This window comes from Mytilus trossulus, chromosome 9 (genome assembly GCF_036588685.1).
Source record: "Mytilus trossulus isolate FHL-02 chromosome 9, PNRI_Mtr1.1.1.hap1, whole genome shotgun sequence".
NCBI lineage: Eukaryota > Metazoa > Mollusca > Bivalvia > Mytilida > Mytilidae > Mytilus > Mytilus trossulus.
The window spans coordinates 27,718,217-27,740,910 of record NC_086381.1 but is presented as its reverse complement, the minus strand read 5'-3'; the positions used below and the strand labels follow the sequence as shown (position 1 = coordinate 27,740,910).

The window sequence follows — 22,694 nt, the reverse complement described above, 5'->3', positions numbered from 1 at the left end:
TAAACAATGATTATCCAGTTAGGTGGTATTTTACTATTTATACCCGCAAAACGGATTGAAAGATGTTTCAGTTCTAAACCAATCAAATCATCGCTTCTTCCAGGTAGTTAGGGTTGAATGTTAGAAGGGTGCTCTCTCCGAAGTTCGCGTTAAGTAAAAACTTCAATCCGTTAGCCGAGTATAAATAGAAATTTTTATTAACGGCCATCATTCACTGATTACATTTCAGAGAGTATACATCTTTCAAAATGCCACAAAAGTTGGAACCAAAGGAGCCAAAAAGGCCGTAACAAAGCAAAGACTGCCAGACCCGGCGGTGACAAGAAAAGGAGGAGGAAGAGGAGAGAATCCTATGCCATCTACATCTACAAAGAGACACTGGAGTATCCTCAAAGGCTATGTCTATCATGAACAGTTTTGTCAACGATATCTTTGAGAGAATCGCTGCAGAAGCTTCCCGTCTCGCTCACTACAACAAGAGATCTACCATCACATCTCGGGAGATCCAGACTGCAGTTCGTCTGCTCTTACCCGGTGAATTGGCCAAGCACGCTGTCAGTGAAGGTACCAAAGCCGTCACAAAGTACACCAGCAGCAAGTAAACAACGAGAAGTTTAACTTCACAAACGGCCCTTTTCAGGGCCACCAATATTTTTCAAAAAGAGTCTTATTATTGTTGTACATAACAAACTTCTAAATGAAGCTGTGTCCCACCCCAAAATGACAAATTTGTTTATATCTGAATTCTGTCTTTTTGTCTTTCTTTCTTTCTTTCTTTCTTTCTTTTTTTCTCTTCTTTATTCTTCATTTTATTAGCCGATTTGAAAAAATATACATACACCAGAATTTAACCTTTTCACGGGTTATACATTTCTTCCCTCTTTTTTTTGGGGGGGGGAGGGGGTCTAGAATCGAACTATACTTGAATATGTATTGAAACATTATATAAAAAAATATCACGAACAGATTAAATTCACACATACGTCGACAGAGAGAAAAAAGGGGGAGGGGGATTGTTTTAGGATATAAAAACAATATAACTAGAGTTTGACAATGGAGAAAAATTCAGCAATATATCTTTTACATAAAAGAATATATATGAAATAAAGAATAATTTTATTTACATTAAAAAAATCAGGAATCATATTGTATCCAAAGTCTTGCTGGTCTTTTTTTAATAGGCTTAAATAAAAAAAGTGAAAAGAAATTAAAAAAAATAAACGAATAAAAGAAAAAGGAAAGTAAAGAAAGTTGGACAGGAGAAAGCTATGGTTTTCATTTTAAGTACAACAAAGGCAGATTCTTTTTGAAATATGTTGGTGGCCCTGAAAAGGGCCGTTGTATTTGTATTTTTCAGCTGGCTGTTTAACCTCCGAATCCGTAAAGGGTACGGCCTTGACGTTTCAGGGCGTAGACAACATCCATGGCGGTGACAGTCTTCCTCTTTGCGTGCTCAGTGTATGTGACAGCATCACGGATGACATTTTCCAAAAAGACTTTCAAGACACCACGTGTTTCTTCGTAGATAAGACCAGAGATACGTTTGACACCACCTCGTCTTGCTAAACGACGGATTGCTGGTTTGGTGATACCTTGGATATTATCACGCAACACCTTCCTGTGACGTTTGGCGCCTCCTTTACCTAGACCTTTTCCTCCTTTACCTCTTCCTGACATGTTGTTTGCTTTTTGAAGTTCGATAAAACGAATGACAACTATATCCAAATTATGCTATATATCTGATGAACGCGGCCCTAAAAGAAATACCACTGAATTTTTGATAGGTTGGACCTGATTGGTTGTTTTCGTCTAAATCCGGGAGGTAACTCTGTAGGAATTCTGTACACTTTCAATCCACTTTTTGACTGAAGCTCTGAAAATATATGAAAATAAAATATTTCAAACTGTATACAAATAAAAATACAAAGATTATAAGAGATGGACCAAATAACTAATGATCTCCATCATCAATTAATACTTCTTATATTTTCCAATGTGAAAGAGATTTATTTCCTTTTACTTAAAATACAAGAACATATCACACTGCATACATAAGCAGGAGTTAACAATGTGCAATTGCAATATAAAAACAATTAGTTTAAAGAAAATCTTTTTATACAGTATTTTTCTTGTTCAAAAGATACAGTTTCAGAGATAGTCCACTCTGCAGACTTAAGAGAGTAAAAGAGTAAAAACTAAACTACAGCATACCAGTCAGTTATTTAAGCATGGACAGATAGATTTGTAAATAAAAACAGGTGTGCATGATAATTTTTCTCAAAATCACCTTTACCAGTTTCAATAAAGATGTCCCGGGAAATTCACATTTCAAACATGTTATTATTACATGTATACAATCAATGCTCATCTTTTAACAACTAATTAGGAATCTTTCTAAATTTAGCAGCTACTTTATACATGTAGTCATAGGTTTTTGAAATGTACACAGTGCAGCCTCACTTTTTAAATACCACAATTGGTACATCATTGAATGAATGAATTATTGCGCCTTGTCTATTTTCTCCACCAATGGGAAAAAAAGATTCATCCGCACACATGTTCACATCATTTATAAGGCACATAGAGCACCCAAAATAGATGCATTTTAAGCACAAAATAAAGGTATTCAAGAAAAACTTCTTTCTGTAACACACAATTGATGGAGACAAAGTTTTCAATGAGAATTTAAGGTGGACTACTTGGACCCGTACCGAAAATATATTTCAGAAATATAAAATAATTGATTCTTCTCATGTTGTCACAGTAGAATACACAATATGAGTAAAAAATACATAAAAAAAGCATCTAAAAAATAAGTGAGAAAATAAGACCGAGAAAAATGCAATTTAGAGAAAAATATAACCACAGAAATTAGAAAGAAATACATTTTAATAATTCTGTAATTAGAAGATGGATTGTATTGTTCTTGGAGTATGTTTTTTCTTACCTTTTTTTTATTTAAATGTATACATGTATGTTATTTTTTCAGGAGGGTATACCAGAAAATGTATAACATTCTTGTTTTTTCCGAAGGATTTGGAAGAATTAGATAAATAAAAAATATGTATGTCTCTCTATCTCTATTTATCCTTTTATTTCTCTTCTTTGCATGTTATGAAATAAGTTTCTCTATATTTTTCTTCTATCAATACAGTAACCCGACTTGTCTAATCTTAAGTGAGTGCAAAAAAAAAAGATAATAAGAAAGAAGAATAAAGAGAGATGTGGAGAGAAAGAAGAATAAAGAAAGATGTGGAGAGGGGGTTTCAGCTATATTTGATTTTGATGTACAACATATTCAGACTCTTTTTGGAAAATATTGGTGGCCCTTAAAAGGGCCGTTATTGTATAGAGTAAAGGTCAGTTTAAGCACGTTCTCCACGGATTCTGCGAGCCAACTGGATGTCTTTGGGCATGATGGTGACTCTCTTGGCGTGGATTGCACACAAGTTGGTGTCCTCGAAAAGACCAACGAGGTAAGCTTCACTGGCTTCCTGGAGGGCCATAACGGCAGAGCTCTGGAAACGTAGATCAGTCTTGAAGTCTTGAGCAATTTCACGAACTAATCTCTGGAAGGGGAGTTTCCTGATGAGGAGTTCAGTACTTTTCTGGTATCTTCTGATCTCACGAAGAGCGACTGTTCCTGGCCTGTATCTATGTGGCTTCTTTACTCCACCAGTGGCAGGTGCGCTCTTACGGGCGGCCTTGGTGGCAAGTTGTTTTCTTGGAGCTTTTCCTCCAGTGGATTTACGGGCGGTCTGCTTTGTACGAGCCATTGCGATATGTTCTCTGTGAAAATCTACGATTACACGACAGAATACTTTGAAACTTCAAATGTTAGTGTATTTGTGCTAGCCGCAATGTTTGCAAACACGACACTGATTGGCCTTTCGGGGTAATAAAACTCACGTTGATTGGTTGAAATCTCTGTGTTATGATTGGACTGATCTGGAAGTTACTTTCACAGCTTTCGATCCCTTTTTGGACTGAAGCTATGATTGTTCACCCCAAGCTAACAATTGGCACAATTTGTTTCTATTCTGATAGTGTCAGCGAAAATTTGACATAAGACCAAAAAAAATAATAATCAAGAGTAATGCAGAACTTAATAATAATCTTTATTCAAATAATAAATAATTGTTTAATCAACAGTCTGACACGAAATTAATAATTGACAGGAAATGTAAATTAAAGAGCAAAATAGAAGAAGAAAAAAGAGAAAAAAAACATCATCCATCCATTTTCATCAATAGCCAGTGGTATAGAAATGCAGCCGTTTTCTTAGTTTCTCGTATAGACATGCTTACTATAGTACACAATTGTCACTCGTCTCAGTGTCTTAAAACAAAGAGAACACTTTTTATCCTCTCTATAGTCTTTGTGTTCTCTCTAGCTATACAGTCTCTGTATTCTCTAGTCTCTGTATCATGTAAAGCCATGATATTCTCTATATAGTATACTGCACGCATACTGTGAAACTTGCACATTGTTGAAGTATTCTTTATTGTTTATATACGAATTTTGCAAATACAAAGGATTTGAGCTAAAAAATAATCTACACAACTATAAACATACGCATAAGTACTTTGTATAGGAACACAAAATATATATTATATATCTAAGAGAATGTGACAGCAGAAGAGGAAGAAAAGAATTCACATAGATCACAGTTAGACAGACAACGAACGAACGAATATATATTATATAAAAATAAGGTCATAGATTGTATTGTGTGTGCTTATATAGTATAATATATAGGACTGCAACTTAATTTACACCAAAAAAATATGCAACATTGACCACTAACAACTATGAGTTTTTCTTCCTCTCGTGCTTGCGCATTTTCATCGAATCTACGTTATATAGTTCGTTTATTTTCTTGGACTTTTATAGGGGAAAAAAAGAAACTCGTACTGTTCTTCATTTTTTTTCCACATCAAATATTGTTATATATATAATTAGAAAGTAGACATCTGTATGCTGTTTATAAAGAAAAGGAAAAATAAAGAGATAAAGACAAGAGAAATGGAGGGAGTGAGCTATGTTTGAGATTGCTTTCTGCATTCAACTAAATTGTACAACAAAGTCAGATTCTTTTTGAAAAATGTTGGTGGCCCTGAAAAGGGCCGTTGTAAGTGAAGTTTCTGTAGTGTTGACTTTACTTGGCAGCTTTCTGTGTCTTCTTTGGCAGAAGTACAGCCTGGATGTTTGGTAAAACACCACCTTGTGCAATGGTTACACCAGAGAGAAGTTTGTTCAATTCTTCGTCGTTTCTGATGGCCAACTGGAGATGACGGGGGATGATTCTGCTCTTCTTGTTGTCACGGGCAGCATTTCCTGCCAACTCCAAAACCTCAGCTGCTAAGTATTCCAAGACAGCGGCAAGGTAGACTGGTGCTCCGGCACCAACTCTCTCGGCGTAGTTTCCTTTCCTCAAAAGTCTGTGGATACGACCTACTGGGAACTGAAGTCCGGCACGGGATGACCTAGACTTTGCCTTTGCTTTTGCTTTTCCTCCTTTTCCTCGTCCTGACATTTTGATTTAATACGTTGTTTGACTTGAACAAGTATAAACAATGATTATCCAGTTAGGTGGTATTTTACTATTTATACCCGCAAAACGGATTGAAAGATGTTTCAGTTCTAAACCAATCAAATCATCGCTTCTTCCAGGTAGTTAGGGTTGAATGTTAGAAGGGTGCTCTCTCCGAAGTTCGCGTTAAGTAAAAACTTTCAATCCGTTTAGCCGAGTATAAATAGAAATTTTTATTAACGGCCATCATTCACTGATTACATTTCAGAGAGTATACATCTTTCAAAATGCCACCAAAAGTTGGAACCAAAGGAGCCAAAAAGGCCGTAACAAAGGCAAAGACTGCCAGACCCGGCGGTGACAAGAAAAGGAGGAGGAAGAGGAGAGAATCCTATGCCATCTACATCTACAAAGTCTTGAGACAGGTTCACCCAGACACTGGAGTATCCTCAAAGGCTATGTCTATCATGAACAGTTTTGTCAACGATATCTTTGAGAGAATCGCTGCAGAAGCTTCCCGTCTCGCTCACTACAACAAGAGATCTACCATCACATCTCGGGAGATCCAGACTGCAGTTCGTCTGCTCTTACCCGGTGAATTGGCCAAGCACGCTGTCAGTGAAGGTACCAAAGCCGTCACAAAGTACACCAGCAGCAAGTAAACAACGAGAAGTTTAACTTCACAAACGGCCCTTTTCAGGGCCACCAATATTTTTCAAAAAGAGTCTTATTATTGTTGTACATAACAAACTTCTAAATGAAGCTGTGTCCCACCCCAAAATGACAAATTTGTTTATATCTGAATTCTGTCTTTTTGTCTTTCTTTCTTTCTTTCTTTCTTTCTTTTTTTCTCTTCTTTATTCTTCATTTTATTAGCCGATTTGAAAAAATATACATACACCAGAATTTAACCTTTTCACGGGTTATACATTTCTTCCCTCTTTTTTTTGGGGGGGGGAGGGGGTCTAGAATCGAACTATACTTGAATATGTATTGAAACATTATATAAAAAAATATCACGAACAGATTAAATTCACACATACGTCGACAGAGAGAAAAAAGGGGGAGGGGGATTGTTTTAGGATATAAAAACAATATAACTAGAGTTTGACAATGGAGAAAAATTCAGCAATATATCTTTTACATAAAAGAATATATATGAAATAAAGAATAATTTTATTTACATTAAAAAAATCAGGAATCATATTGTATCCAAAGTCTTGCTGGTCTTTTTTTAATAGGCTTAAATAAAAAAAGTGAAAAGAAATTAAAAAAAATAAACGAATAAAAGAAAAAGGAAAGTAAAGAAAGTTGGACAGGAGAAAGCTATGGTTTTCATTTTAAGTACAACAAAGGCAGATTCTTTTTGAAATATGTTGGTGGCCCTGAAAAGGGCCGTTGTATTTGTATTTTTCAGCTGGCTGTTTAACCTCCGAATCCGTAAAGGGTACGGCCTTGACGTTTCAGGGCGTAGACAACATCCATGGCGGTGACAGTCTTCCTCTTTGCGTGCTCAGTGTATGTGACAGCATCACGGATGACATTTTCCAAAAAGACTTTCAAGACACCACGTGTTTCTTCGTAGATAAGACCAGAGATACGTTTGACACCACCTCGTCTTGCTAAACGACGGATTGCTGGTTTGGTGATACCTTGGATATTATCACGCAACACCTTCCTGTGACGTTTGGCGCCTCCTTTACCTAGACCTTTTCCTCCTTTACCTCTTCCTGACATGTTGTTTGCTTTTTGAAGTTCGATAAAACGAATGACAACTATATCCAAATTATGCTATATATCTGATGAACGCGGCCCTAAAAGAAATACCACTGAATTTTTGATAGGTTGGACCTGATTGGTTGTTTTCGTCTAAATCCGGGAGGTAACTCTGTAGGAATTCTGTACACTTTCAATCCACTTTTTGACTGAAGCTCTGAAAATATATGAAAATAAAATATTTCAAACTGTATACAAATAAAAATACAAAGATTATAAGAGATGGACCAAATAACTAATGATCTCCATCATCAATTAATACTTCTTATATTTTCCAATGTGAAAGAGATTTATTTCCTTTTACTTAAAATACAAGAACATATCACACTGCATACATAAGCAGGAGTTAACAATGTGCAATTGCAATATAAAAACAATTAGTTTAAAGAAAATCTTTTTATACAGTATTTTTCTTGTTCAAAAGATACAGTTTCAGAGATAGTCCACTCTGCAGACTTAAGAGAGTAAAAGAGTAAAAACTAAACTACAGCATACCAGTCAGTTATTTAAGCATGGACAGATAGATTTGTAAATAAAAACAGGTGTGCATGATAATTTTTCTCAAAATCACCTTTACCAGTTTCAATAAAGATGTCCCGGGAAATTCACATTTCAAACATGTTATTATTACATGTATACAATCAATGCTCATCTTTTAACAACTAATTAGGAATCTTTCTAAATTTAGCAGCTACTTTATACATGTAGTCATAGGTTTTTGAAATGTACACAGTGCAGCCTCACTTTTTAAATACCACAATTGGTACATCATTGAATGAATGAATTATTGCGCCTTGTCTATTTTTCTCCACCAATGGGAAAAAAAGATTCATCCGCACACATGTTCACATCATTTATAAGGCACATAGAGCACCCAAAATAGATGCATTTTAAGCACAAAATAAAGGTATTCAAGAAAAACTTCTTTCTGTAACACACAATTGATGGAGACAAAGTTTTCAATGAGAATTTAAGGTGGACTACTTGGACCCGTACCGAAAATATATTTCAGAAATATAAAATAATTGATTCTTCTCATGTTGTCACAGTAGAATACACAATATGAGTAAAAAATACATAAAAAAAGCATCTAAAAAATAAGTGAGAAAATAAGACCGAGAAAAATGCAATTTAGAGAAAAATATAACCACAGAAATTAGAAAGAAATACATTTTAATAATTCTGTAATTAGAAGATGGATTGTATTGTTCTTGGAGTATGTTTTTTCTTACCTTTTTTTTATTTAAATGTATACATGTATGTTAATTTTTTCAGGAGGGTATACCAGAAAATGTATAACATTCTTGTTTTTTCCGAAGGATTTGGAAGAATTAGATAAATAAAAAATATGTATGTCTCTCTATCTCTATTTATCCTTTTATTTCTCTTCTTTGCATGTTATGAAATAAGTTTCTCTATATTTTTCTTCTATCAATACAGTAACCCGACTTGTCTAATCTTAAGTGAGTGCAAAAAAAAAAGATAATAAGAAAGAAGAATAAAGAGAGATGTGGAGAGAAAGAAGAATAAAGAAAGATGTGGAGAGGGGGTTTCAGCTATATTTGATTTTGATGTACAACATATTCAGACTCTTTTTGGAAAATATTGGTGGCCCTTAAAAGGGCCGTTATTGTATAGAGTAAAGGTCAGTTTAAGCACGTTCTCCACGGATTCTGCGAGCCAACTGGATGTCTTTGGGCATGATGGTGACTCTCTTGGCGTGGATTGCACACAAGTTGGTGTCCTCGAAAAGACCAACGAGGTAAGCTTCACTGGCTTCCTGGAGGGCCATAACGGCAGAGCTCTGGAAACGTAGATCAGTCTTGAAGTCTTGAGCAATTTCACGAACTAATCTCTGGAAGGGGAGTTTCCTGATGAGGAGTTCAGTACTTTTCTGGTATCTTCTGATCTCACGAAGAGCGACTGTTCCTGGCCTGTATCTATGTGGCTTCTTTACTCCACCAGTGGCAGGTGCGCTCTTACGGGCGGCCTTGGTGGCAAGTTGTTTTCTTGGAGCTTTTCCTCCAGTGGATTTACGGGCGGTCTGCTTTGTACGAGCCATTGCGATATGTTCTCTGTGAAAATCTACGATTACACGACAGAATACTTTGAAACTTCAAATGTTAGTGTATTTGTGCTAGCCGCAATGTTTGCAAACACGACACTGATTGGCCTTTCGGGGTAATAAAACTCACGTTGATTGGTTGAAATCTCTGTGTTATGATTGGACTGATCTGGAAGTTACTTTCACAGCTTTCGATCCCTTTTTGGACTGAAGCTATGATTGTTCACCCCAAGCTAACAATTGGCACAATTTGTTTCTATTCTGATAGTGTCAGCGAAAATTTGACATAAGACCAAAAAAAATAATAATCAAGAGTAATGCAGAACTTAATAATAATCTTTATTCAAATAATAAATAATTGTTTAATCAACAGTCTGACACGAAATTAATAATTGACAGGAAATGTAAATTAAAGAGCAAAATAGAAGAAGAAAAAAGAGAAAAAAAACATCATCCATCCATTTTCATCAATAGCCAGTGGTATAGAAATGCAGCCGTTTTCTTAGTTTCTCGTATAGACATGCTTACTATAGTACACAATTGTCACTCGTCTCAGTGTCTTAAAACAAAGAGAACACTTTTTATCCTCTCTATAGTCTTTGTGTTCTCTCTAGCTATACAGTCTCTGTATTCTCTAGTCTCTGTATCATGTAAAGCCATGATATTCTCTATATAGTATACTGCACGCATACTGTGAAACTTGCACATTGTTGAAGTATTCTTTATTGTTTATATACGAATTTTGCAAATACAAAGGATTTGAGCTAAAAAATAATCTACACAACTATAAACATACGCATAAGTACTTTGTATAGGAACACAAAATATATATTATATATCTAAGAGAATGTGACAGCAGAAGAGGAAGAAAAGAATTCACATAGATCACAGTTAGACAGACAACGAACGAACGAATATATATTATATAAAAATAAGGTCATAGATTGTATTGTGTGTGCTTATATAGTATAATATATAGGACTGCAACTTAATTTACACCAAAAAAATATGCAACATTGACCACTAACAACTATGAGTTTTTCTTCCTCTCGTGCTTGCGCATTTTCATCGAATCTACGTTATATAGTTCGTTTATTTTCTTGGACTTTTATAGGGGAAAAAAAGAAACTCGTACTGTTCTTCATTTTTTTTCCACATCAAATATTGTTATATATATAATTAGAAAGTAGACATCTGTATGCTGTTTATAAAGAAAAGGAAAAATAAAGAGATAAAGACAAGAGAAATGGAGGGAGTGAGCTATGTTTGAGATTGCTTTCTGCATTCAACTAAATTGTACAACAAAGTCAGATTCTTTTTGAAAAATGTTGGTGGCCCTGAAAAGGGCCGTTGTAAGTGAAGTTTCTGTAGTGTTGACTTTACTTGGCAGCTTTCTGTGTCTTCTTTGGCAGAAGTACAGCCTGGATGTTTGGTAAAACACCACCTTGTGCAATGGTTACACCAGAGAGAAGTTTGTTCAATTCTTCGTCGTTTCTGATGGCCAACTGGAGATGACGGGGGATGATTCTGCTCTTCTTGTTGTCACGGGCAGCATTTCCTGCCAACTCCAAAACCTCAGCTGCTAAGTATTCCAAGACAGCGGCAAGGTAGACTGGTGCTCCGGCACCAACTCTCTCGGCGTAGTTTCCTTTCCTCAAAAGTCTGTGGATACGACCTACTGGGAACTGAAGTCCGGCACGGGATGACCTAGACTTTGCCTTTGCTTTTGCTTTTCCTCCTTTTCCTCGTCCTGACATTTTGATTTAATACGTTGTTTGACTTGAACAAGTATAAACAATGATTATCCAGTTAGGTGGTATTTTACTATTTATACCCGCAAAACGGATTGAAAGATGTTTCAGTTCTAAACCAATCAAATCATCGCTTCTTCCAGGTAGTTAGGGTTGAATGTTAGAAGGGTGCTCTCTCCGAAGTTCGCGTTAAGTAAAAACTTTCAATCCGTTTAGCCGAGTATAAATAGAAATTTTTATTAACGGCCATCATTCACTGATTACATTTCAGAGAGTATACATCTTTCAAAATGCCACCAAAAGTTGGAACCAAAGGAGCCAAAAAGGCCGTAACAAAGGCAAAGACTGCCAGACCCGGCGGTGACAAGAAAAGGAGGAAGAGGAGAGAATCCTATGCCATCTACATCTACAAAGTCTTGAGACAGGTTCACCCAGACACTGGAGTATCCTCAAAGGCTATGTCTATCATGAACAGTTTTGTCAACGATATCTTTGAGAGAATCGCTGCAGAAGCTTCCCGTCTCGCTCACTACAACAAGAGATCTACCATCACATCTCGGGAGATCCAGACTGCAGTTCGTCTGCTCTTACCCGGTGAATTGGCCAAGCACGCTGTCAGTGAAGGTACCAAAGCCGTCACAAAGTACACCAGCAGCAAGTAAACAACGAGAAGTTTAACTTCACAAACGGCCCTTTTCAGGGCCACCAATATTTTTCAAAAAGAGTCTTATTATTGTTGTACATAACAAACTTCTAAATGAAGCTGTGTCCCACCCCAAAATGACAAATTTGTTTATATCTGAATTCTGTCTTTTTGTCTTTCTTTCTTTCTTTCTTTCTTTCTTTTTTTCTCTTCTTTATTCTTCATTTTATTAGCCGATTTGAAAAAATATACATACACCAGAATTTAACCTTTTCACGGGTTATACATTTCTTCCCTCTTTTTTTTGGGGGGGGGAGGGGGTCTAGAATCGAACTATACTTGAATATGTATTGAAACATTATATAAAAAAATATCACGAACAGATTAAATTCACACATACGTCGACAGAGAGAAAAAAGGGGGAGGGGGATTGTTTTAGGATATAAAAACAATATAACTAGAGTTTGACAATGGAGAAAAATTCAGCAATATATCTTTTACATAAAAGAATATATATGAAATAAAGAATAATTTTATTTACATTAAAAAAATCAGGAATCATATTGTATCCAAAGTCTTGCTGGTCTTTTTTTAATAGGCTTAAATAAAAAAAGTGAAAAGAAATTAAAAAAAATAAACGAATAAAAGAAAAAGGAAAGTAAAGAAAGTTGGACAGGAGAAAGCTATGGTTTTCATTTTAAGTACAACAAAGGCAGATTCTTTTTGAAATATGTTGGTGGCCCTGAAAAGGGCCGTTGTATTTGTATTTTTCAGCTGGCTGTTTAACCTCCGAATCCGTAAAGGGTACGGCCTTGACGTTTCAGGGCGTAGACAACATCCATGGCGGTGACAGTCTTCCTCTTTGCGTGCTCAGTGTATGTGACAGCATCACGGATGACATTTTCCAAAAAGACTTTCAAGACACCACGTGTTTCTTCGTAGATAAGACCAGAGATACGTTTGACACCACCTCGTCTTGCTAAACGACGGATTGCTGGTTTGGTGATACCTTGGATATTATCACGCAACACCTTCCTGTGACGTTTGGCGCCTCCTTTACCTAGACCTTTTCCTCCTTTACCTCTTCCTGACATGTTGTTTGCTTTTTGAAGTTCGATAAAACGAATGACAACTATATCCAAATTATGCTATATATCTGATGAACGCGGCCCTAAAAGAAATACCACTGAATTTTTGATAGGTTGGACCTGATTGGTTGTTTTCGTCTAAATCCGGGAGGTAACTCTGTAGGAATTCTGTACACTTTCAATCCACTTTTTGACTGAAGCTCTGAAAATATATGAAAATAAAATATTTCAAACTGTATACAAATAAAAATACAAAGATTATAAGAGATGGACCAAATAACTAATGATCTCCATCATCAATTAATACTTCTTATATTTTCCAATGTGAAAGAGATTTATTTCCTTTTACTTAAAATACAAGAACATATCACACTGCATACATAAGCAGGAGTTAACAATGTGCAATTGCAATATAAAAACAATTAGTTTAAAGAAAATCTTTTTATACAGTATTTTTCTTGTTCAAAAGATACAGTTTCAGAGATAGTCCACTCTGCAGACTTAAGAGAGTAAAAGAGTAAAAACTAAACTACAGCATACCAGTCAGTTATTTAAGCATGGACAGATAGATTTGTAAATAAAAACAGGTGTGCATGATAATTTTTCTCAAAATCACCTTTACCAGTTTCAATAAAGATGTCCCGGGAAATTCACATTTCAAACATGTTATTATTACATGTATACAATCAATGCTCATCTTTTAACAACTAATTAGGAATCTTTCTAAATTTAGCAGCTACTTTATACATGTAGTCATAGGTTTTTGAAATGTACACAGTGCAGCCTCACTTTTTAAATACCACAATTGGTACATCATTGAATGAATGAATTATTGCGCCTTGTCTATTTTTCTCCACCAATGGGAAAAAAAGATTCATCCGCACACATGTTCACATCATTTATAAGGCACATAGAGCACCCAAAATAGATGCATTTTAAGCACAAAATAAAGGTATTCAAGAAAAACTTCTTTCTGTAACACACAATTGATGGAGACAAAGTTTTCAATGAGAATTTAAGGTGGACTACTTGGACCCGTACCGAAAATATATTTCAGAAATATAAAATAATTGATTCTTCTCATGTTGTCACAGTAGAATACACAATATGAGTAAAAAATACATAAAAAAAGCATCTAAAAAATAAGTGAGAAAATAAGACCGAGAAAAATGCAATTTAGAGAAAAATATAACCACAGAAATTAGAAAGAAATACATTTTAATAATTCTGTAATTAGAAGATGGATTGTATTGTTCTTGGAGTATGTTTTTTCTTACCTTTTTTTTATTTAAATGTATACATGTATGTTAATTTTTTCAGGAGGGTATACCAGAAAATGTATAACATTCTTGTTTTTTCCGAAGGATTTGGAAGAATTAGATAAATAAAAAATATGTATGTCTCTCTATCTCTATTTATCCTTTTATTTCTCTTCTTTGCATGTTATGAAATAAGTTTCTCTATATTTTTCTTCTATCAATACAGTAACCCGACTTGTCTAATCTTAAGTGAGTGCAAAAAAAAAAGATAATAAGAAAGAAGAATAAAGAGAGATGTGGAGAGAAAGAAGAATAAAGAAAGATGTGGAGAGGGGGTTTCAGCTATATTTGATTTTGATGTACAACATATTCAGACTCTTTTTGGAAAATATTGGTGGCCCTTAAAAGGGCCGTTATTGTATAGAGTAAAGGTCAGTTTAAGCACGTTCTCCACGGATTCTGCGAGCCAACTGGATGTCTTTGGGCATGATGGTGACTCTCTTGGCGTGGATTGCACACAAGTTGGTGTCCTCGAAAAGACCAACGAGGTAAGCTTCACTGGCTTCCTGGAGGGCCATAACGGCAGAGCTCTGGAAACGTAGATCAGTCTTGAAGTCTTGAGCAATTTCACGAACTAATCTCTGGAAGGGGAGTTTCCTGATGAGGAGTTCAGTACTTTTCTGGTATCTTCTGATCTCACGAAGAGCGACTGTTCCTGGCCTGTATCTATGTGGCTTCTTTACTCCACCAGTGGCAGGTGCGCTCTTACGGGCGGCCTTGGTGGCAAGTTGTTTTCTTGGAGCTTTTCCTCCAGTGGATTTACGGGCGGTCTGCTTTGTACGAGCCATTGCGATATGTTCTCTGTGAAAATCTACGATTACACGACAGAATACTTTGAAACTTCAAATGTTAGTGTATTTGTGCTAGCCGCAATGTTTGCAAACACGACACTGATTGGCCTTTCGGGGTAATAAAACTCACGTTGATTGGTTGAAATCTCTGTGTTATGATTGGACTGATCTGGAAGTTACTTTCACAGCTTTCGATCCCTTTTTGGACTGAAGCTATGATTGTTCACCCCAAGCTAACAATTGGCACAATTTGTTTCTATTCTGATAGTGTCAGCGAAAATTTGACATAAGACCAAAAAAAATAATAATCAAGAGTAATGCAGAACTTAATAATAATCTTTATTCAAATAATAAATAATTGTTTAATCAACAGTCTGACACGAAATTAATAATTGACAGGAAATGTAAATTAAAGAGCAAAATAGAAGAAGAAAAAAGAGAAAAAAAACATCATCCATCCATTTTCATCAATAGCCAGTGGTATAGAAATGCAGCCGTTTTCTTAGTTTCTCGTATAGACATGCTTACTATAGTACACAATTGTCACTCGTCTCAGTGTCTTAAAACAAAGAGAACACTTTTTATCCTCTCTATAGTCTTTGTGTTCTCTCTAGCTATACAGTCTCTGTATTCTCTAGTCTCTGTATCATGTAAAGCCATGATATTCTCTATATAGTATACTGCACGCATACTGTGAAACTTGCACATTGTTGAAGTATTCTTTATTGTTTATATACGAATTTTGCAAATACAAAGGATTTGAGCTAAAAAATAATCTACACAACTATAAACATACGCATAAGTACTTTGTATAGGAACACAAAATATATATTATATATCTAAGAGAATGTGACAGCAGAAGAGGAAGAAAAGAATTCACATAGATCACAGTTAGACAGACAACGAACGAACGAATATATATTATATAAAAATAAGGTCATAGATTGTATTGTGTGTGCTTATATAGTATAATATATAGGACTGCAACTTAATTTACACCAAAAAAATATGCAACATTGACCACTAACAACTATGAGTTTTTCTTCCTCTCGTGCTTGCGCATTTTCATCGAATCTACGTTATATAGTTCGTTTATTTTCTTGGACTTTTATAGGGGAAAAAAAGAAACTCGTACTGTTCTTCATTTTTTTTCCACATCAAATATTGTTATATATATAATTAGAAAGTAGACATCTGTATGCTGTTTATAAAGAAAAGGAAAAATAAAGAGATAAAGACAAGAGAAATGGAGGGAGTGAGCTATGTTTGAGATTGCTTTCTGCATTCAACTAAATTGTACAACAAAGTCAGATTCTTTTTGAAAAATGTTGGTGGCCCTGAAAAGGGCCGTTGTAAGTGAAGTTTCTGTAGTGTTGACTTTACTTGGCAGCTTTCTGTGTCTTCTTTGGCAGAAGTACAGCCTGGATGTTTGGTAAAACACCACCTTGTGCAATGGTTACACCAGAGAGAAGTTTGTTCAATTCTTCGTCGTTTCTGATGGCCAACTGGAGATGACGGGGGATGATTCTGCTCTTCTTGTTGTCACGGGCAGCATTTCCTGCCAACTCCAAAACCTCAGCTGCTAAGTATTCCAAGACAGCGGCAAGGTAGACTGGTGCTCCGGCACCAACTCTCTCGGCGTAGTTTCCTTTCCTCAAAAGTCTGTGGATACGACCTACTGGGAACTGAAGTCCGGCACGGGATGACCTAGACTTTGCCTTTGCTTTTGCTTTTCCTCCTTTTCCTCGTCCTGACATTTTGATTTAATACGTTGTTTGACTTGAACAAGTATAAACAATGATTATCCAGTTAGGTGGTATTTTACTATTTATACCCGCAAAACGGATTGAAAGATGTTTCAGTTCTAAACCAATCAAATCATCGCTTCTTCCAGGTAGTTAGGGTTGAATGTTAGAAGGGTGCTCTCTCCGAAGTTCGCGTTAAGTAAAAACTTTCAATCCGTTTAGCCGAGTATAAATAGAAATTTTTATTAACGGCCATCATTCACTGATTACATTTCAGAGAGTATACATCTTTCAAAATGCCACCAAAAGTTGGAACCAAAGGAGCCAAAAAGGCCGTAACAAAGGCAAAGACTGCCAGACCCGGCGGTGACAAGAAAAGGAGGAGGAAGAGGAGAGAATCCTATGCCATCTACATCTACAAAGTCTTGAGACAGGTTCACCCAGACACTGGAGTATCCTCAAAGGCTATGTCTATCATGAACAGTTTTGTCAACGATATCTTTGAGAGAATCGCTGCAGAAGCTTCCCGTCTCGCTCACTACAACAAGAGATCTACCATCACATCTCGGGAGATCCAGACTGCAGTTCGTCTGCTCTTACCCGGTGAATTGGCCAAGCACGCTGTCAGTGAAGGTACCAAAGCCGTCACAAAGTACACCAGCAGCAAGTAAACAACGAGAAGTTTAACTTCACAAACGGCCCTTTTCAGGGCCACCAATATTTTTCAAAAAGAGTCTTATTATTGTTGTACATAACAAACTTCTAAATGAAGCTGTGTCCCACCCCAAAATGACAAATTTGTTTATATCTGAATTCTGTCTTTTTGTCTTTCTTTCTTTCTTTCTTTCTTTCTTTTTTTCTCTTCTTTATTCTTCATTTTATTAGCCGATTTGAAAAAATATACATACACCAGAATTTAACCTTTTCACGGGTTATACATTTCTTCCCTCTTTTTTTTGGGGGGGGGAGGGGGTCTAGAATCGAACTATACTTGAATATGTATTGAAACATTATATAAAAAAATATCACGAACAGATTAAATTCACACATACGTCGACAGAGAGAAAAAAGGGGGAGGGGGATTGTTTTAGGATATAAAAACAATATAACTAGAGTTTGACAATGGAGAAAAATTCAGCAATATATCTTTTACATAAAAGAATATATATGAAATAAAGAATAATTTTATTTACATTAAAAAAATCAGGAATCATATTGTATCCAAAGTCTTGCTGGTCTTTTTTTAATAGGCTTAAATAAAAAAAGTGAAAAGAAATTAAAAAAAATAAACGAATAAAAGAAAAAGGAAAGTAAAGAAAGTTGGACAGGAGAAAGCTATGGTTTTCATTTTAAGTACAACAAAGGCAGATTCTTTTTGAAATATGTTGGTGGCCCTGAAAAGGGCCGTTGTATTTGTATTTTTCAGCTGGCTGTTTAACCTCCGAATCCGTAAAGGGTACGGCCTTGACGTTTCAGGGCGTAGACAACATCCATGGCGGTGACAGTCTTCCTCTTTGCGTGCTCAGTGTATGTGACAGCATCACGGATGACATTTTCCAAAAAGACTTTCAAGACACCACGTGTTTCTTCGTAGATAAGACCAGAGATACGTTTGACACCACCTCGTCTTGCTAAACGACGGATTGCTGGTTTGGTGATACCTTGGATATTATCACGCAACACCTTCCTGTGACGTTTGGCGCCTCCTTTACCTAGACCTTTTCCTCCTTTACCTCTTCCTGACATGTTGTTTGCTTTTTGAAGTTCGATAAAACGAATGACAACTATATCCAAATTATGCTATATATCTGATGAACGCGGCCCTAAAAGAAATACCACTGAATTTTTGATAGGTTGGACCTGATTGGTTGTTTTCGTCTAAATCCGGGAGGTAACTCTGTAGGAATTCTGTACACTTTCAATCCACTTTTTGACTGAAGCTCTGAAAATATATGAAAATAAAATATTTCAAACTGTATACAAATAAAAATACAAAGATTATAAGAGATGGACCAAATAACTAATGATCTCCATCATCAATTAATACTTCTTATATTTTCCAATGTGAAAGAGATTTATTTCCTTTTACTTAAAATACAAGAACATATCACACTGCATACATAAGCAGGAGTTAACAATGTGCAATTGCAATATAAAAACAATTAGTTTAAAGAAAATCTTTTTATACAGTATTTTTCTTGTTCAAAAGATACAGTTTCAGAGATAGTCCACTCTGCAGACTTAAGAGAGTAAAAGAGTAAAAACTAAACTACAGCATACCAGTCAGTTATTTAAGCATGGACAGATAGATTTGTAAATAAAAACAGGTGTGCATGATAATTTTTCTCAAAATCACCTTTACCAGTTTCAATAAAGATGTCCCGGGAAATTCACATTTCAAACATGTTATTATTACATGTATACAATCAATGCTCATCTTTTAACAACTAATTAGGAATCTTTCTAAATTTAGCAGCTACTTTATACATGTAGTCATAGGTTTTTGAAATGTACACAGTGCAGCCTCACTTTTTAAATACCACAATTGGTACATCATTGAATGAATGAATTATTGCGCCTTGTCTATTTTTCTCCACCAATGGGAAAAAAAGATTCATCCGCACACATGTTCACATCATTTATAAGGCACATAGAGCACCCAAAATAGATGCATTTTAAGCACAAAATAAAGGTATTCAAGAAAAACTTCTTTCTGTAACACACAATTGATGGAGACAAAGTTTTCAATGAGAATTTAAGGTGGACTACTTGGACCCGTACCGAAAATATATTTCAGAAATATAAAATAATTGATTCTTCTCATGTTGTCACAGTAGAATACACAATATGAGTAAAAAATACATAAAAAAAGCATCTAAAAAATAAGTGAGAAAATAAGACCGAGAAAAATGCAATTTAGAGAAAAATATAACCACAGAAATTAGAAAGAAATACATTTTAATAATTCTGTAATTAGAAGATGGATTGTATTGTTCTTGGAGTATGTTTTTTCTTACCTTTTTTTTATTTAAATGTATACATGTATGTTAATTTTTTCAGGAGGGTATACCAGAAAATGTATAACATTCTTGTTTTTTCCGAAGGATTTGGAAGAATTAGATAAATAAAAAATATGTATGTCTCTCTATCTCTATTTATCCTTTTATTTCTCTTCTTTGCATGTTATGAAATAAGTTTCTCTATATTTTTCTTCTATCAATACAGTAACCCGACTTGTCTAATCTTAAGTGAGTGCAAAAAAAAAAGATAATAAGAAAGAAGAATAAAGAGAGATGTGGAGAGAAAGAAGAATAAAGAAAGATGTGGAGAGGGGGTTTCAGCTATATTTGATTTTGATGTACAACATATTCAGACTCTTTTTGGAAAATATTGGTGGCCCTTAAAAGGGCCGTTATTGTATAGAGTAAAGGTCAGTTTAAGCACGTTCTCCACGGATTCTGCGAGCCAACTGGATGTCTTTGGGCATGATGGTGACTCTCTTGGCGTGGATTGCACACAAGTTGGTGTCCTCGAAAAGACCAACGAGGTAAGCTTCACTGGCTTCCTGGAGGGCCATAACGGCAGAGCTCTGGAAACGTAGATCAGTCTTGAAGTCTTGAGCAATTTCACGAACTAATCTCTGGAAGGGGAGTTTCCTGATGAGGAGTTCAGTACTTTTCTGGTATCTTCTGATCTCACGAAGAGCGACTGTTCCTGGCCTGTATCTATGTGGCTTCTTTACTCCACCAGTGGCAGGTGCGCTCTTACGGGCGGCCTTGGTGGCAAGTTGTTTTCTTGGAGCTTTTCCTCCAGTGGATTTACGGGCGGTCTGCTTTGTACGAGCCATTGCGATATGTTCTCTGTGAAAATCTACGATTACACGACAGAATACTTTGAAACTTCAAATGTTAGTGTATTTGTGCTAGCCGCAATGTTTGCAAACACGACACTGATTGGCCTTTCGGGGTAATAAAACTCACGTTGATTGGTTGAAATCTCTGTGTTATGATTGGACTGATCTGGAAGTTACTTTCACAGCTTTCGATCCCTTTTTGGACTGAAGCTATGATTGTTCACCCCAAGCTAACAATTGGCACAATTTGTTTCTATTCTGATAGTGTCAGCGAAAATTTGACATAAGACCAAAAAAAATAATAATCAAGAGTAATGCAGAACTTAATAATAATCTTTATTCAAATAATAAATAATTGTTTAATCAACAGTCTGACACGAAATTAATAATTGACAGGAAATGTAAATTAAAGAGCAAAATAGAAGAAGAAAAAAGAGAAAAAAAACATCATCCATCCATTTTCATCAATAGCCAGTGGTATAGAAATGCAGCCGTTTTCTTAGTTTCTCGTATAGACATGCTTACTATAGTACACAATTGTCACTCGTCTCAGTGTCTTAAAACAAAGAGAACACTTTTTATCCTCTCTATAGTCTTTGTGTTCTCTCTAGCTATACAGTCTCTGTATTCTCTAGTCTCTGTATCATGTAAAGCCATGATATTCTCTATATAGTATACTGCACGCATACTGTGAAACTTGCACATTGTTGAAGTATTCTTTATTGTTTATATACGAATTTTGCAAATACAAAGGATTTGAGCTAAAAAATAATCTACACAACTATAAACATACGCATAAGTACTTTGTATAGGAACACAAAATATATATTATATATCTAAGAGAATGTGACAGCAGAAGAGGAAGAAAAGAATTCACATAGATCACAGTTAGACAGACAACGAACGAACGAATATATATTATATAAAAATAAGGTCATAGATTGTATTGTGTGTGCTTATATAGTATAATATATAGGACTGCAACTTAATTTACACCAAAAAAATATGCAACATTGACCACTAACAACTATGAGTTTTTCTTCCTCTCGTGCTTGCGCATTTTCATCGAATCTACGTTATATAGTTCGTTTATTTTCTTGGACTTTTATAGGGGAAAAAAAGAAACTCGTACTGTTCTTCATTTTTTTTCCACATCAAATATTGTTATATATATAATTAGAAAGTAGACATCTGTATGCTGTTTATAAAGAAAAGGAAAAATAAAGAGATAAAGACAAGAGAAATGGAGGGAGTGAGCTATGTTTGAGATTGCTTTCTGCATTCAACTAAATTGTACAACAAAGTCAGATTCTTTTTGAAAAATGTTGGTGGCCCTGAAAAGGGCCGTTGTAAGTGAAGTTTCTGTAGTGTTGACTTTACTTGGCAGCTTTCTGTGTCTTCTTTGGCAGAAGTACAGCCTGGATGTTTGGTAAAACACCACCTTGTGCAATGGTTACACCAGAGAGAAGTTTGTTCAATTCTTCGTCGTTTCTGATGGCCAACTGGAGATGACGGGGGATGATTCTGCTCTTCTTGTTGTCACGGGCAGCATTTCCTGCCAACTCCAAAACCTCAGCTGCTAAGTATTCCAAGACAGCGGCAAGGTAGACTGGTGCTCCGGCACCAACTCTCTCGGCGTAGTTTCCTTTCCTCAAAAGTCTGTGGATACGACCTACTGGGAACTGAAGTCCGGCACGGGATGACCTAGACTTTGCCTTTGCTTTTGCTTTTCCTCCTTTTCCTCGTCCTGACATTTTGATTTAATACGTTGTTTGACTTGAACAAGTATAAACAATGATTATCCAGTTAGGTGGTATTTTACTATTTATACCCGCAAAACGGATTGAAAGATGTTTCAGTTCTAAACCAATCAAATCATCGCTTCTTCCAGGTAGTTAGGGTTGAATGTTAGAAGGGTGCTCTCTCCGAAGTTCGCGTTAAGTAAAAACTTTCAATCCGTTTAGCCGAGTATAAATAGAAATTTTTATTAACGGCCATCATTCACTGATTACATTTCAGAGAGTATACATCTTTCAAAATGCCACCAAAAGTTGGAACCAAAGGAGCCAAAAAGGCCGTAACAAAGGCAAAGACTGCCAGACCCGGCGGTGACAAGAAAAGGAGGAGGAA

The 22,694-nt window shown here is 35.7% G+C and overlaps 11 protein-coding genes across 11 annotated transcripts; 3 read left to right on the top strand and 8 right to left on the bottom strand.

Annotated features, from left to right (window-relative positions):
- Positions 1–1,316: 1,316 nt before the first annotated feature.
- Positions 1,317–7,473, bottom strand: LOC134684443 (uncharacterized). The gene is made up of 5 exons (XM_063543727.1): positions 6,961–7,473; positions 6,125–6,145; positions 5,163–5,529; positions 3,374–3,828; positions 1,317–1,715 (listed from the first exon to the last, which is right to left on the bottom strand). Exons 1-5 carry the CDS (start codon positions 7,268–7,270, stop codon positions 1,366–1,368), a joined length of 1,503 nt encoding a protein of 500 aa, XP_063399797.1. The 5' UTR covers positions 7,271–7,473; the 3' UTR covers positions 1,317–1,365.
- Positions 4,984–5,536, bottom strand: LOC134685476 (histone H2A). Its single transcript, XM_063545234.1, has one exon. It carries the CDS (start codon positions 5,534–5,536, stop codon positions 5,159–5,161), a length of 378 nt encoding a protein of 125 aa, XP_063401304.1. The 3' UTR covers positions 4,984–5,158.
- Positions 5,805–6,399, top strand: LOC134685478 (histone H2B-like). Its single transcript, XM_063545235.1, has one exon. It carries the CDS (start codon positions 5,821–5,823, stop codon positions 6,193–6,195), a length of 375 nt encoding a protein of 124 aa, XP_063401305.1. The 5' UTR covers positions 5,805–5,820; the 3' UTR covers positions 6,196–6,399.
- Positions 7,474–8,831: 1,358 nt separating the features above from the next.
- Positions 8,832–9,371, bottom strand: LOC134685471 (histone H3). The gene has a single exon (XM_063545229.1). The coding sequence runs from the start codon at positions 9,369–9,371 to the stop codon at positions 8,961–8,963; it is 411 nt and encodes a 136-aa protein (XP_063401299.1). The 3' UTR covers positions 8,832–8,960.
- Positions 9,372–10,578: 1,207 nt separating this feature from the next.
- Positions 10,579–11,131, bottom strand: LOC134685461 (histone H2A). Its single transcript, XM_063545219.1, has one exon. The coding sequence runs from the start codon at positions 11,129–11,131 to the stop codon at positions 10,754–10,756; it is 378 nt and encodes a 125-aa protein (XP_063401289.1). The 3' UTR covers positions 10,579–10,753.
- A 279-nt stretch (positions 11,132–11,410) lies between these two features.
- LOC134683758 (histone H2B) lies at positions 11,411–11,996 on the top strand. The gene has a single exon (XM_063543073.1). It carries the CDS (start codon positions 11,416–11,418, stop codon positions 11,785–11,787), a length of 372 nt encoding a protein of 123 aa, XP_063399143.1. The 5' UTR covers positions 11,411–11,415; the 3' UTR covers positions 11,788–11,996.
- Positions 11,997–12,501: 505 nt separating this feature from the next.
- Positions 12,502–18,660, bottom strand: LOC134684442 (uncharacterized). The gene is made up of 5 exons (XM_063543726.1): positions 18,148–18,660; positions 17,312–17,332; positions 16,350–16,716; positions 14,561–15,015; positions 12,502–12,900 (listed from the first exon to the last, which is right to left on the bottom strand). The coding sequence occupies exons 1-5, from the start codon at positions 18,455–18,457 to the stop codon at positions 12,551–12,553; spliced, it is 1,503 nt and encodes a 500-aa protein (XP_063399796.1). The 5' UTR covers positions 18,458–18,660; the 3' UTR covers positions 12,502–12,550.
- On the bottom strand, positions 16,171–16,723 carry LOC134685460 (histone H2A). The gene has a single exon (XM_063545218.1). It carries the CDS (start codon positions 16,721–16,723, stop codon positions 16,346–16,348), a length of 378 nt encoding a protein of 125 aa, XP_063401288.1. The 3' UTR covers positions 16,171–16,345.
- Positions 16,993–17,586, top strand: LOC134685468 (histone H2B-like). Its single transcript, XM_063545225.1, has one exon. The coding sequence runs from the start codon at positions 17,008–17,010 to the stop codon at positions 17,380–17,382; it is 375 nt and encodes a 124-aa protein (XP_063401295.1). The 5' UTR covers positions 16,993–17,007; the 3' UTR covers positions 17,383–17,586.
- A 1,358-nt stretch (positions 18,661–20,018) lies between the features above and the next one.
- Positions 20,019–20,558, bottom strand: LOC134685459 (histone H3). The gene has a single exon (XM_063545217.1). The coding sequence runs from the start codon at positions 20,556–20,558 to the stop codon at positions 20,148–20,150; it is 411 nt and encodes a 136-aa protein (XP_063401287.1). The 3' UTR covers positions 20,019–20,147.
- A 1,207-nt stretch (positions 20,559–21,765) lies between these two features.
- Positions 21,766–22,318, bottom strand: LOC134685464 (histone H2A). The gene has a single exon (XM_063545222.1). The coding sequence runs from the start codon at positions 22,316–22,318 to the stop codon at positions 21,941–21,943; it is 378 nt and encodes a 125-aa protein (XP_063401292.1). The 3' UTR covers positions 21,766–21,940.
- Between the last annotated feature and the right edge of the window lie 376 nt (positions 22,319–22,694).